The sequence below is a fragment of the Oreochromis niloticus genome, linkage group LG2, assembly GCF_001858045.2.
Source record: "Oreochromis niloticus isolate F11D_XX linkage group LG2, O_niloticus_UMD_NMBU, whole genome shotgun sequence".
Lineage (NCBI taxonomy): Eukaryota > Metazoa > Chordata > Actinopteri > Cichliformes > Cichlidae > Oreochromis > Oreochromis niloticus.
In genome coordinates, this window is record NC_031966.2 from 13,062,897 (window position 1) to 13,076,479 (window position 13,583).

At 37.8% G+C, this 13,583-nt stretch overlaps 1 protein-coding gene across 1 annotated transcript in view; it reads left to right on the forward strand.

Moving 5' to 3' along the window:
• The window catches only part of pdgfc (platelet derived growth factor c), a 46,535-nt gene extending 41,449 nt beyond the window's left edge, over positions 1-5,086 (forward strand). The window contains exons 4-6 of the mRNA XM_005467258.3: positions 2,119-2,326; positions 2,464-2,684; positions 3,913-5,086. Coding sequence (XP_005467315.1) covers positions 2,119-2,326; positions 2,464-2,684; positions 3,913-4,026 — 543 coding nt within the window. The 3' untranslated portion in view covers positions 4,027-5,086. The remainder of the gene's footprint in view (positions 1-2,118; positions 2,327-2,463; positions 2,685-3,912) is intronic.
• The last annotated feature ends 8,497 nt before the right edge of the window (positions 5,087-13,583 follow it).

The following is a 13,583-nucleotide window of genomic DNA, read 5'->3' on the forward strand; positions in this document are numbered from 1 at the left end:
GTTCATACATCTGTGTCTTACACCTGACACACAGACACTGCTCTGAATTCAGTTTTGGTGGTCCATGTAAGGACTTTGTTCCTGAATTCCCTTAAATTGGCTCCCTCATCTGCTACTTATAGCTTTATTCACACCATCTTGATGTGTCTCTGAAGGATTGCTTGGCTTCTCTATCTGACGCTGAGCTTGCAGAGTGTTGCTAATTGGGGGAGTGTTGCACCATCGACATTCACAAGCTGTTAATGGCTTCCAGTCCATACAGTTAGCCACTGCCAAGGCTCAACTAATAAGAATCACAGATTCTCTCTGTTGTCTGGAAATACAGCTGTATCACTCATACTTATGGTGCTATATGACCATTTCTTTTCCTATAAATAATTCTTTCACATTTGTGATTGTGTATCTCAGTTGGTGCCAAATAAACCAAAGATATGCTCAGTGGTTATAAAGGAAACCCCATTAGTATGAGTCATATCTGTGGCGTGAACACAGCTGTGCATCAGCTGTATTTTTCCAACCTGTGGTGCAGCCATGTCAAACCACTGGCATCTCATTTTAAAGTCATTGCCAAGGGGCTTGGATTTTGAGCACACTTACACTGCCAATAAATCTTATCAGTGTTGTTGGTGTTCTACCTTTTCGTTCACTGTGAAGATCTTTATTATTATTTTTTAAAACCTTTAATTACCTTTGTGTCTAGTCCAATTTACAGAAGTATGCATCTTAATCGTGCTGTCTTCATATGCTTCAATAGTCAGCTGACGCACATTATAGTTACTCTACATACATGTATTCATATTATCAGCTAGGTAAAAGATTTATTTTACAATGTTGGTACCAATGAGAAAAACCGCCACTCTTCATTCAGTCCTCTCATTCATTCCTTTAAAACACAGCTGCCAAAAGGCAACATTTTCAGTGTTTTCAAGCTTTTTTTATGTTGCTGTTGTTCTAAGTGTCACAATGTTTCCTTCTACCTGTCAGTCACGTAAGATTAGAGAGACCAGCGAGCTGACATGTTGGACAAATGCACCATCACAAGACTGAAAGGTCTAACAGATTAGCCCCTTCTCTCGTGGGAAGAGTAACACAAAAGGTATCAATCTTCTCTGTGACTGCTCACTGTAGCTCACTAGAGAGTTGAGAGCTTGAAACAAATAATACTGTTGCCAACCAAATCTACAGAGATAAATGTTGGAATGCGAAGTGATCAAAGGAGGTGGCAAAGATGTGATCTCGTTTGGCGGCTTAAAAATGCCTCTCATTAATTCCGATTTTTTTTTTTTGTATCTGCGAGGGGGACTAATATAAAAAATGTGTATTATTTTTAAATAATTAAATTATAATTATACTACTGTATTACTCACTGTTTTTTAAATGTTGAATTTGTTATCATGTTTGTCATGTATGACAAATTCTCATTTTCGTTTTCATTTTTATTTACAGACCGAAATTTCTTCAGTATGTTTTTCTGTCTTCAGTATGTTTCTTTCAAATGTAAGCGAATGCCTTCCAATTTGGCCCAGTGTGGAAATCCCTGCATGTGTCTGTGATCCTCAGAGACTGTAGTCACTGTTAATCGAAATATTGGTTTTTAGAAACGAAATTTAAATTGAGGCCCAGCTACAGTACGATGTTATGATTTTCAGCTTAACTCAAGTCCAGTTCACCATATCGTTTAATGACCTGTAACTCAAATTAAACTTTATATTTTATCATGATGTAAAATGTACAATAGCAGAGTAAGGCCATTTTTCACATCCTGTCACCAGTGACAAAATTCCTCCTTCACTATAATTATCCTGTTTTAATATTTATAACCGAGAGTACACTTCCAACTTTTAAATGTCACACAAAGTGGCTGAGGTTTAAGTATCCTTGAGGCAGTTTACGTAATGAGGTAATTATTTGACCTTATTATGTATGGCAAATTTCATCTTATTGAGAGAGTTGTGTATTTATTCTGAAAGTTTAAAGCTTGTTTAAAGACTTCTTCCATCAAAACCCAAAGCTATGCAAGTTGGACTCTTTACATTAAAAAAGCACTTTTTTTCAGTTAGTATGCAAATGACCCGTCTGTTCCATCTCTCTTCATTTGATGTGTTGGTTTTCCCACAGAGTGAACCAGAGCCCAAAGCCCCTGCAGTTCTCCCTCCATCCCCGCAGGATATTGAGGAGCTGTCAGAGGCTGTGGCAGAGCTGAGCACTGTAGAGGAGGTCATGAAGTACCTGGAACCAGAACGATGGCAGATGGATATGGAAGAGTTGTACAAACCTACGTGGCATGTGCTGGGGAAATCATTCATCCACAGTAAGAAGGCCCGAGGTAGGACATTGTTAACATGTTTGTTTTATGAATTAAATGTAAATTTAGTCCAAGAGCCAGTACTGAAATGATTAATATTAAAAGAATATGTTTTGGTGAAATGTTGTGTTGAAATAATAATATCTGATGCATTTGAGGTGGAGCTGATCTCAATCTTCTGAGGGAAGAAGTTCAACTCTACAGCTGCACGCCACGTAATTTCTCGGTATCCCTGCGTGAAGAGCTGAAAAGGACAGATGTCATTTTCTGGCCCAGCTGCCTCCTGGTGAAGCGCTGTGGTGGAAACTGTGCCTGCTGCTCTCACCGCTGCTATGACTGTCAGTGTATTCCTGCCAGAGTCACAAAGAAATATCATGAGGTAAATATCAATTTGATCATGGCATGATGAAATCCATTTGATGTTTATTTTATTAGTTTTTATCTGAACACATAATGATATGAAAAACACCTGCAATATGAGGTGAAAAAACAGATTTAATTATGAAATGTGTATATTATTACAGTTTTATTCAGATTTATATTGATTTTTTTGAAACCTAGTGTTCTGTTATCTAAAGTTATTTTGGTATCTTTTATGCTGATGTATGTAATTTAAATTTCAGACTCATCAGTAGCCAGACAATCTTTCTACCACTGAAAGGAAAAGTTCTCATCTATGTTATTTGATGGTTGCTTGGCTTTAACCAAGTCAATAATGTATAAAACTGGCCCTTACTCAGTTTAAACCCCCCCTTTTGCACCTCATCTTTGTAGCATCCTTTGTTATTTGCATTTTACTTATCATTCTGATAGAAATATGGATTCTACTTTCTCTTCTAATAACATGTGGAAGTAATATAGGTTGTTTGTACAAACAAAAGGCTTAGTGGTCTGTAAGACCAGCAAATGCTTGGGCACAAGCAGGAATTGGTTACACTGACTTTGAAAGCTTTGAAGGTTTTCACTTCTTCACAAAGCTTTACAAAAGTAATTTGTTTTCCCCTGATCTATGACATTTTAAAACTTGTCCTTATATTCAAACAACAGATTTAAAAGATTGACAGCAACTCCCAAACGATTATATGTGGTTTAGAAAAACCACATATAGGAGTTTTGTTTATAGAGCTTGTAGTGAAACAGTACAAAGACAGACAAAATCAGATTGAGGCTGTAGTAGTGGCATGAGTCAAACAGAATACATTCATCCAGGAAACCAAATCTTGTATTTAAGTAAAGTTTTTAGGCATTGTTCACTTGCTGTTCGCTTTTTTCTTTTCTTATTTTGGGAATTTGCCATTTTGACCATCAATTTTTTTTTACCGTCCTAAGTTTCCTACTTGCATACCATGTTATGTACCATTAAATGCAACATATCTTACACATGAAAAAGCAAAATGTTATTGGTTAGATTCGCTTGATATTTACAATGTGACAAAGATTTTTTTTTTTTTTGCAGTACCAAAATCACACAAACATTTGCACCCATCATCTGTGGTTCCAGTGTGCAAAGCAGCAGTTAAAGTTCTAAATAACCTGTCCACTCAACAATGTTTTTACACTGTTTCTGGCATCTAGCCGTCAACTTAAGTGCCCTCTTTTGTAAACAGGTTCTACTGTTGAAACATCGAAGTGGTGTACGAGGCCTGCAGAAGTCCATGACTGATGTGCCCTTGGAACACCATGAAGAGTGTGCCTGTGTGTGTAAAGATGATTCTGACTGACCTCAGACATGTGTAATAGCTGCCAACGGAAGCATACGGGATGTTAGAAATGAACCTCTGCCGCTGTTCCTATCTCCTCCACTACCACTGGAAGCTAACAAGATTCTCCTTTTATCCTGTTGTCCTTTTACTAATTGGATGAAGCAGAACAGACTGGAATCTAATAAATCTTCCAAATGGATTTGACTGCTGTGGAATACCAATAGAGTGCTCTGAGTCCATTTTAGAAAGGCCCAAAAAAATCACTGGAGCAGATCTGGACCATTACCTTTGGGCTCTGAAGACTATTTTCTTCCATTCTTCTGAGATAAGAACACTGAGGCATTTGTGCCATTTCTTCCTGAGGTCTTTTTTAAAGTTCAGTCAGTGTGGGCTGATACTGTCATGAAAAATGGGAGCTTCTTTGTTCAAGTACTTTTTTATGTCTATAAGTGAGCTGGCTCCAGCTGCCTTGCTCCCTCAGCTCCTCTATTATTACCATCAAGGCAAAGAAAGGTGGTTTTTAGGAGCTGTTTCCTTTTGCTCCCCTCTTGTTTTACCACAGAGTTTGTCTGTGGCACTGTACAACCACAGTATAGTTGAAATGTATCACTAATGAGACTGCATTATGTGTAAATAATTTGTTTACATTTCTTTTCTTTATTAGTGTGCATTTTCTGCCAAAGTTTTTCAAAGATAAGATCAAAGTTGCACATTCAGAATCAGTTAGAAGTCCTTCTTTAAGTCTTTTGATCCATCTCAGCAATATAAAATCTGCTTGCTCAAGAAATGCCTCGCATCAAACCATTTTTTCAGCATCTGAGATTGTTCATAATAAATATTTATTTGTTTAAGAAAAGGGAATTTAGGTCCAAGATGACTTGTGTGCTACATATTTCACTGTACAGTAGTGTATTAGCCTCTTCTTTGTTTGTAATTTTTACATTTTGATTTTCTTATGGATGTTTTTTTTTTTTCATTTTTCTGTATGCCAATATTATTTATCTGTACTTTTGCTACAACTGTTTGTGTATTTTATAGTATTGGAAAGCAAAAATAAATTCTTCCATTTCTAACTGAATCTCTAGTACTTGGGATTGGAAGCTTTGATCCAACCACTGATCTGAACATAGTACCAAACTCCCAAACCAAAGGCACATATGCTTATGAAAATCATCATCCACAGATATTATTGTAACCATGGAAGTAAATGGAACAAACTTTGGTTTATTTCTGATGCACATCAAGGTGAATAATAATGCCAGGCAATCCACTAAATGTTTTGGTAAACCAAAATGAGGCATTATATTTATTGATGATGAAAAAATATCCCAAAGCCGATTTATAAAACCAGTTCCTGTTGAATTCTTATAATGGAATATAAACTGATGCATTTAAACCCTGAATTTATTAAATAATAATTTGAACCATATGGAAGTCTAGATTGCTAAATCAAACACTTTACTGTGGTTTACTATAATATCTTGTGACTATTGGCTCATGGCAATAGTCATGCAAATATTGTACACAAATGAGTAAATAGTAGATTGGAATTACACATATAGTAGAGAATGATTTAGAGAACATAATTTGCTAAATTTCCCACTAATCATGATTGTGTATGAGTATACTTTTTAATCCAATAACACAAAGTTGGCAGGATGAACGTATGTTTTCCTGAAGAAGTGTGTTTTTCACTCCACAAGCTCTTTATCAGACTATGAGCAGTATTGTTCATTCTCCCTTTGGCCATCAGGTCACCCAGGAGGAGGTTCTCATTTGTCCATCTCACACTGCTGTCCTGGCCAATTACTCTGATCTAATGTGCACCCTGGCAGGCATCTACGGTGACGCCAGATGCTACTGCACAAACCCGCCAACTCCCAGTGTGGCTTTTATAATATTAAACAGATTGTCTTTCTTTGTTGATGCAGTGCTTCTTTGCAAAGGAAACCTCATTGCACTGTCACGAGATCTGATACAATACGAGGAGTAGGTTTGTTGTGTTTGTGGATATATGAGTGAGTGTGGATGTGTACAGTTTAAATCTAGCATTTCCACCCTTCACCCACATGTCTTTCTGCCTTGTGCCATGTTTTTATGAAATCAAAGCAGTCTGAGTCAGGCTAGACCTCATCATCATAGCACAATATTTTTTGGGCAGTTAACCAATTGTAAAACAAACACTTATTCTGTGTTCCAATTTAGGACTTTTTAAATATTTTGTAGCTTAAAAAGTAAAAACCTTGGAAAGTATTGTGCTGTAACTGCAGACATACTGCAGTCTACAGAAAATTCAACATCAGTGATTCATGGCAATAAAGGTGATAATAGTACACGATTCTGCAGCAGCTTTTGGACTTACTCTGACCAAAGGTTGAAGCACGAGGGCATTCTCTTTCTGCCTCCTCTGTAAATGAATGCTTTTTGCAACACAAGACATTCAGCTCAAATATTTCAAAGATGTATTTAAAAAAATCCTGCTAACCTCTAATAAACTGCAGTTTTGACCTTGCCTATGTACGCCTCAATAGATGAAAAGATTAAACTTCGTGCACATCCCTCCAAATAAGCACAGGAACATAATAAACTATCCCTCAATTAATTGTTTCACAGATGACCCTAATAATTGTGTGAAGAGTTTCTGTAACCCATTAGGTTCTACTGCTCACATCATCAATCATGATTTGGTTGCAGACATAAAACATATATATTCATCCATCCAATCATTTTCTTCCACGTATCGAATTCAGGGCCCCAGTGCAGCTGGAGCCTATCCCAGCTGTCACGGGGCGAGAGGCAGAATACACCCTGTACAAGATGCCATTCTTTCATAGGACTAACACAGAGACAGACAAACATTCACACTCACATTCACAATTAAAGCAAATTTAGAATCAGCAACTAACCAAAGATGCGTGTCTTTGAATTGTGGGAGGAATGTGGAGTACTGGAAAAGACCCCGTGCAGAAATTGGGGGGGGGGGGGACATTCAAACAACTAAAAGAAAGAATCCAGTTGGCCAGTGGATTCGAACAGTAGGACTTTCTTGCTATGAGGGAGTAGAGCTGCTACTCCTCTGGAGCTTGCTATGGTGGTAGGGAAATCTGTCCAGGATCCTTCTTGGACACCTTCTACAGTAGGTGAGGTGTTTCACGAGATTTCAGCACAGACCAAGGATAGAAAGAAGATTGTGTTTCTGGGCTGGCTAGTTATTTATTTCAGTAATTTTATATTGGGGTCAAAATCACTCTAATTAGTTTTGTCATATAAACACGATATAAATCATGTTTACTTGAAACTACTGAAAACTAAGGGATTAAGAGTTCAAGGATGGTCGATTAGCTATTAAGTAAAAGTGGATTGTTTTTTGGATAAAAACTACAAGTTGCATTAAAGAAAAGTATACATTTTTGTAACTTGCTGAATTAATAATAATAATCTATTTTTTGTCCTTACATGACAGATATTATATATCTAATGATGCTGCAAGAAAAAAAAAGGTTTTATTATTTTCCTTTTACAATAAACTGTTTTTGGGGTCCTCAGGGACACTATGTGGTACTCCATGTGGGTTAAATATGGTGGTAGAATGACGGTATAATAAAAGAACTAGAACAAACAGCGGCTGGTGCAATCATAAAAGTCATTCATGTAGAAAAAAGTGCATTACTTGGAAAACAACTGCAGCAATGTGTGCAGTGCAGCAACCAAATAAAACTAAGTGTTCAGTAACGGAGATCCAAGAATGAGCTTAGTTCTGTGACCTAAACCAAACTTCTCAGGTGTTGCAAGTGTGCTGCGCAGAGTGGCTTTGCACAAAGAAGGAAAATGCCGCAAATACAACTAGTATTGTATTTTTATAGTTTACTAATTAAACTAATTGACGTTGAAAAACTAGTTCATGCATTTATTACTTCCAGGCTGGGCTACTGTAATTCATTATTATCAGGTTGTCTTAAAAACTCCCTGAAAAGCCTTCAGCTAATCCAAAATGCTGCAGCAAGAGTCCTGACAGGGACTAGAAAGAGAGAGCGTATTTCTCCTGTCTTGGCTTCCCTTCATTAGCTCCCAGTTAAATCCAGAATTGAATTCAAAATCCTGCTCCTCACATACAAGGTCTTAAATAATCAGGCCCCAACTTATCTTAATGACCTTGTAGTACCATATCACCCCATCAGAGCACTTCACTGTCACACTGCAGGCTTACTTGCTGTTCCTGGAGTATTTAAAAGTAGAATGGGAGGGAGAGCCTTCAGTTTTCAGGCCCCTCTTCTGTGGAACCAGCTTCCAGTTTGGATTTGGGAGACAGACACTATCTCTGCTTTCAAGATTAGGCTTAAAACTTTCCTTTTTGCTAAAGCATATAGTTAGGGCTGAATCAGGTGACCCTGAATCCTCCCTTAGTTTTGCTGCAATAGGCATAGCCTACTGGGGGATTCCCATGATGCACTGAAATTTTCCTTTTCAGTCACCTTTTCCACTCACTATGTGTTAATAGATCTCTCTGCATTGAATCATACCTGTTATTAATCTCTGTCTCTCTTCCACAGCATGTCTTTATCCTGTCTTCCTTCTATCACCCCAACCGGTCGCAGCAGATGGCCGCCCCTCCCTGAGCCTGGTTCTGCCGGAGGTTTCTTCCTGTTAAAAGGGAGTTTTTCCTTCCCACTGTCGCCAAAGTGCTTGCTCATAGGGGGTCATAGGATTGTTGGATTTTTCTCTGTATGTATTATTGTGCGATCTACTGTACAATATAAAGCGCTTTGAGGTGACTGTTGTTGTGATTTGGCGCTATATAAATAAAATTGAATTGAATTGAATTAAATGCATTCTGGGGTTTACTGCATCGATGAAAAGTTACTGAACTGATTTCTGATGGATTCAAGCACAGCAAAACGCCTTTAGGTTTAGGTTTTCTCATTTAATTTCTTTCTGCTTGTTTTGAATACTTTTTCTTTTTAACTGTCACCCCCTGCCTGTACCCAAAAGCTTGAAAACCCTCTGGCATTGTCTCAGATATCAACCACCAGCACTTTAGCCAATGGCAACCACAGCAGTGGTCTGGCGCTGTCATTTTCCATCACTTCTGACTAAATTATACTGTCCAAAAGTTTGACTTCAACTCACCAAACAACAAAGGGCTGTTACAGCATTTTTTTAAATATAAATTTTTTCATCTACTCTTCTTGATTTCCGTAGTGGTTTCCAGGTCTTGTTATCATGTCCTCCAATGAAGCTTTGGTTACATCTTCTCTGACATCAAACACGAGCTCAGCAACTCCTTTTAGGAGCAATTAAAATGGTATGTATACAATTTTCTTTTCAAAAACCTGACAGATGTCTTGTGAAAACAGTATCTGCTGTACATTCCAAATATGTATTTTAAATATTGTGGCAGTGCTGCTACACACAAAATATGAGTTGCTATTCTGCTGAACTACTTTATTTTTTATCACGTTCTCCTATTTTATTTCCAAAATAATTCACTACAGCTTTCAGAGTGTTCACATTAATAACCATCCATCTCCTGTAACTGGCAGCTGACTCTAGATTTCAACATGCAGTCTGTGAATTGATCTTAGCTTGAGGTTGTTTATAACTGTGCTGGAGCACTGCCTGATAGAGGAAATTTGGCAGCCCGTTCAGATGATATCTCCAGCATCCCTAATTGGTTCACAGTACATGGATGGAAAGGCCAAATTGACGGGTGCATGTTACGTTTCTGATAATTATAGGGTGTTTCAGTGGCGGTTTTCAGAGAACTAGCTGTTGTTTCTGGGAATGTAAGGTCCTTGAATTTAGGTAGAATTAATCATGGGTCAAAGCATCATTTATAAAGCAACCCAACAGAGGAGAGCTCTGTGTTAAACATACTGTAGGTTAAGTCATTTGACAGATGTCTCCCTTTTCAGCTTTCATCTCCTCATTACATCCAACATTTAACCACTCCACCTTACCACACCAAGATGAAAGGCTATTACATTTACCCCGCACTCTATAATACACTATACATTAAACATCCTGCTGTAAATCAAATATATAGGCCTATGAAACCATAGTCATCAAATGTAAATTGTATCCAAGTTGTCATAACTTCTACTATATGGTGTGCTTTTAAAATAACACAGCAAATGGATACTAAATAAGTGCTTTGCATCACCCTCAAACACCCTCAGCCAGTGACTGTGTGAACTACATAAAGGTTGTATGCGTCCTATAATATATGCAGGACATGCTGGCGGTGATGCAGATATATTGCTGGGCTAGGACTGATGAATTCTGACAAGAGAGCTCCCGCTATTATTTATTAACTTTAAACACAGATGGCCACAAAGGAGCTGCATCCTTACTAGAAAGTCAAAGGTCGCCGATTCTTAACAGGCAGTGATTTGCTGATTTTTTTGGGGGGGGGTTAAGACTTTAGTTTCCTATTTTAATATTCAAAAGTGCAAAGGTAAAAGTATTAAATACATGTCAAGAGAAATTAAGAGTTTTCTTTATTTCCTTTTAAAAAGGTTAAAAAAACAGATACCTGGCAGAAATCTTTGGTGGAGTGATACTCCACCCAACTGAGGTTTTTACTTTAAGGAAACCATGTTACACAGGCCTTTTGTTTTGAGAAGTGTGTGAAAAGAAATATTACCAGTAGTTGCAGCCACCGTGAAGTGGATGATGAGGGTGGTGATTAAGTTATTGTATAAAGCTATAAAAAAAGATATGGTAGTATCGGTGTAACAGTTATCCAAATGCCTTCTGTTTGCTTCCCTTTAGTAAAGAAAATAAATGTGCAGCTTATGCTGTGGTTCAGTGATATCTGTCTCCAGCTAAAATTCACTAGTATGTGAGTCAGGCTAGAGTAAAACACGGCAGCATTTTTAACTTTTAAATAGCATTAAGTAAGTTAAATATTAAGTCTGTTAGCAAGAATAAAAAACAAACAAAAAAAAAAAAACAACTTAACTGCTTGACACCAGTCACCAGTCATCCAGGTCATCGTAGTCAAAGGAGTTTGCAAAGAAAAGCGTCTGGACTTCTTTAAGTTGCTTGAAGACGTTTCACCTCTCATCCGAGAAGCTTCTTCAGTTCTAAGGTCAAATGGCCGAGAGTCCCAGATTTAAACCCAGTGGGAGTATCCCCCCAAAGAAACCCTGGCTGATTAGGTCCCACACCCGCTTTCACACCTTGGCTCATGTGATTAGAGGATCACCAGGGGGTCCTTTGTCCCTCTTTGGGGGGATACTCCCACTGGGTTTAAATCTGGGACTCTCGGCCATTTGACCTTAGAACTGAAGAAGCTTCTCGGATGAGAGGTGAAACGTCTTCAAGCAACTTAAAGAAGTCCAGACGCTTTTCTTTGCAAACTCCTTTGACCTGCAAGTAATGTGTTAATGAGATATGTTAGTTAGTTAGTGTGATGATTTTTTTTTTAAAATAAGTTGTTCACAAATTTATATTTACATTAGGTGCAAAGTCAGAAAAAAGACCTATGCTTTTTCAATGCTGTATCTCATTCAACTGACAAAATGTAATTTTGAAAGCCCAAAGTGGTAAAGATTGATGTTAAATTAGGCTAGGTTAGGCGGCTTATTGCAGGTTTTCATATAGCTGTAATTCTGACTATGAATCACAGAAATAAATAACATATCAGGTTCAAGATGGCAGGTGAGTGATGTGCTGGGGCTACTTATCAAGGTGACAGATGTGTGCTCCATATGGCCCTAGAACTCAGAGGTCATATAATCCCCAAGGAGAGTTAGATTACCACTAGGAGTGTCGTGTGACTGCCAGGCGACCTAGATCTTCATACCCCTCTTAGACTGACAGATATCCATCCAGTCCCTCCCTGACACATTAACAGAGCTAAGGTGTCACAAAAAGTCATTTTCTTTTAAAAATCCAAAACACAACTAGTTTGGTGTTATATCTTTTAATACGTGTGTCATAAAATCGACAGCATGTGACTAAAATGTTCATATTTTATTTGAGGTATATAACTGACTTTTACGATAACATATGCTCTACTTTTTGCTGAAATTGATTGATTTCATTTAAGACAGTTAGGTAGACACGCGTTGCTTTTGTATGCCTTTATAATTCTAGATTAATCATAGAGCAGAAAACTGATCTTCACCATTTTATCTATGCTTTCACTTTAAATTCATATTCAGAAACTCAAGCAACAAAGCAGAAATTTTCACTGTTACCTGTTTTCATCCGTTACAGATTTGGAGCAAATGTCACATATACCAGATGTATCCCAACCTTTAAATTCATCAGAGAGCCTCCTGACTTAGCCTTTGGGTGCAAATAGCTAAAATTATGTCATGAAACCAAACTAGACAAGAGGAAGACACATCACTTTTATTTCCTACTCTTATGTTGGATTTATTTTTGCTTTATCAAATGTGACATATAAAAAAGTGACTTGAAATGTTGAATCAAGGAGAACTGTCTCTAATTCAGTTGCACAGTTGTAGTGTTAACCAAAAAAAAGAAAATCAATTCTACTAAAAAATGCAATACTCAAAAACCTTGTTCTCTTTTAAAATGGTGGTTTCACAGCAAGAAGGGGAAATGACTAAAGGGAAGTGTGTAAGCCAGGAGTAGAAAGTTTGTTTTACAGCTTTAAAGCGCTGCACATTAGATCATAGACTGAACACAGCAGGCACAGGAGTCTTTGACCATCAGTGAATTATTTTCTTTTCTACAAGCCCGGACTTGCCCCATCGCTTCACTTTGAGTCACACGCACAAATGGGCCGAGTCAAATGGTTTATGCATCCTGTTTTCTTTTTTTCAACACTGTTTGAAATGAGGGGTCACGGACCACATGTGAGGCACAACACAGGTCCCAGTCAGCAGTCCAGTAAATGTCCCATTCATGTCGAGGCAATGCTGAGCCAGGGCTTAAAATCTACTTGACTGATGTGGTCACTGAGAAGAAAAACTGTAACGCACGGGGTCGGTTTACCCTAAAACAACACAAGTGCACAAATTTAGGAAACCGGCCAAGTCTGATCACATGGGGCATTTTTTTTTCCAGTCATTCAGTTTCTGGATATTGTTCTTAATTATGCAAGGCACTGAACAGCACCAAATATCAGTGCATTCAGCACAACTTCAAGCTCAACTTAAAAAGCCTGATTCAGTCGATGAGGAGCACACTGAAGCAGAGCTCCAAGGAAGTTAACATTTCTAACTTCCCCCCCTGTTAACAATGTAGACATGTATTCCAAATTAAGTCCTGAGTTTTAAACTAAAATAAACTCATCATATGACCTTATAAACAAAGTCCAGCCAGCGTCCTTTTAAGGAAGAAGAACAATGTTTGAACATACCACAATTTCTGAGCCATAATGGTGGGAACCATGTACTTTGAAGAGAGACCAAAGATAACATCAGATATCATGTATCTGAGTGTGCTGCCACAGACACTGAATCTTGGTGTATTTTGATTTTAATTTAGTTTAGTTGACATTATTTTATCTCTTCTACTGCATTTTTTTCTTGCTTGCTCACATTTTCCCTTTTCAGTTTATGCTCTCTGGTAGCACTTTTCTCCACCGGTGCCCAGTT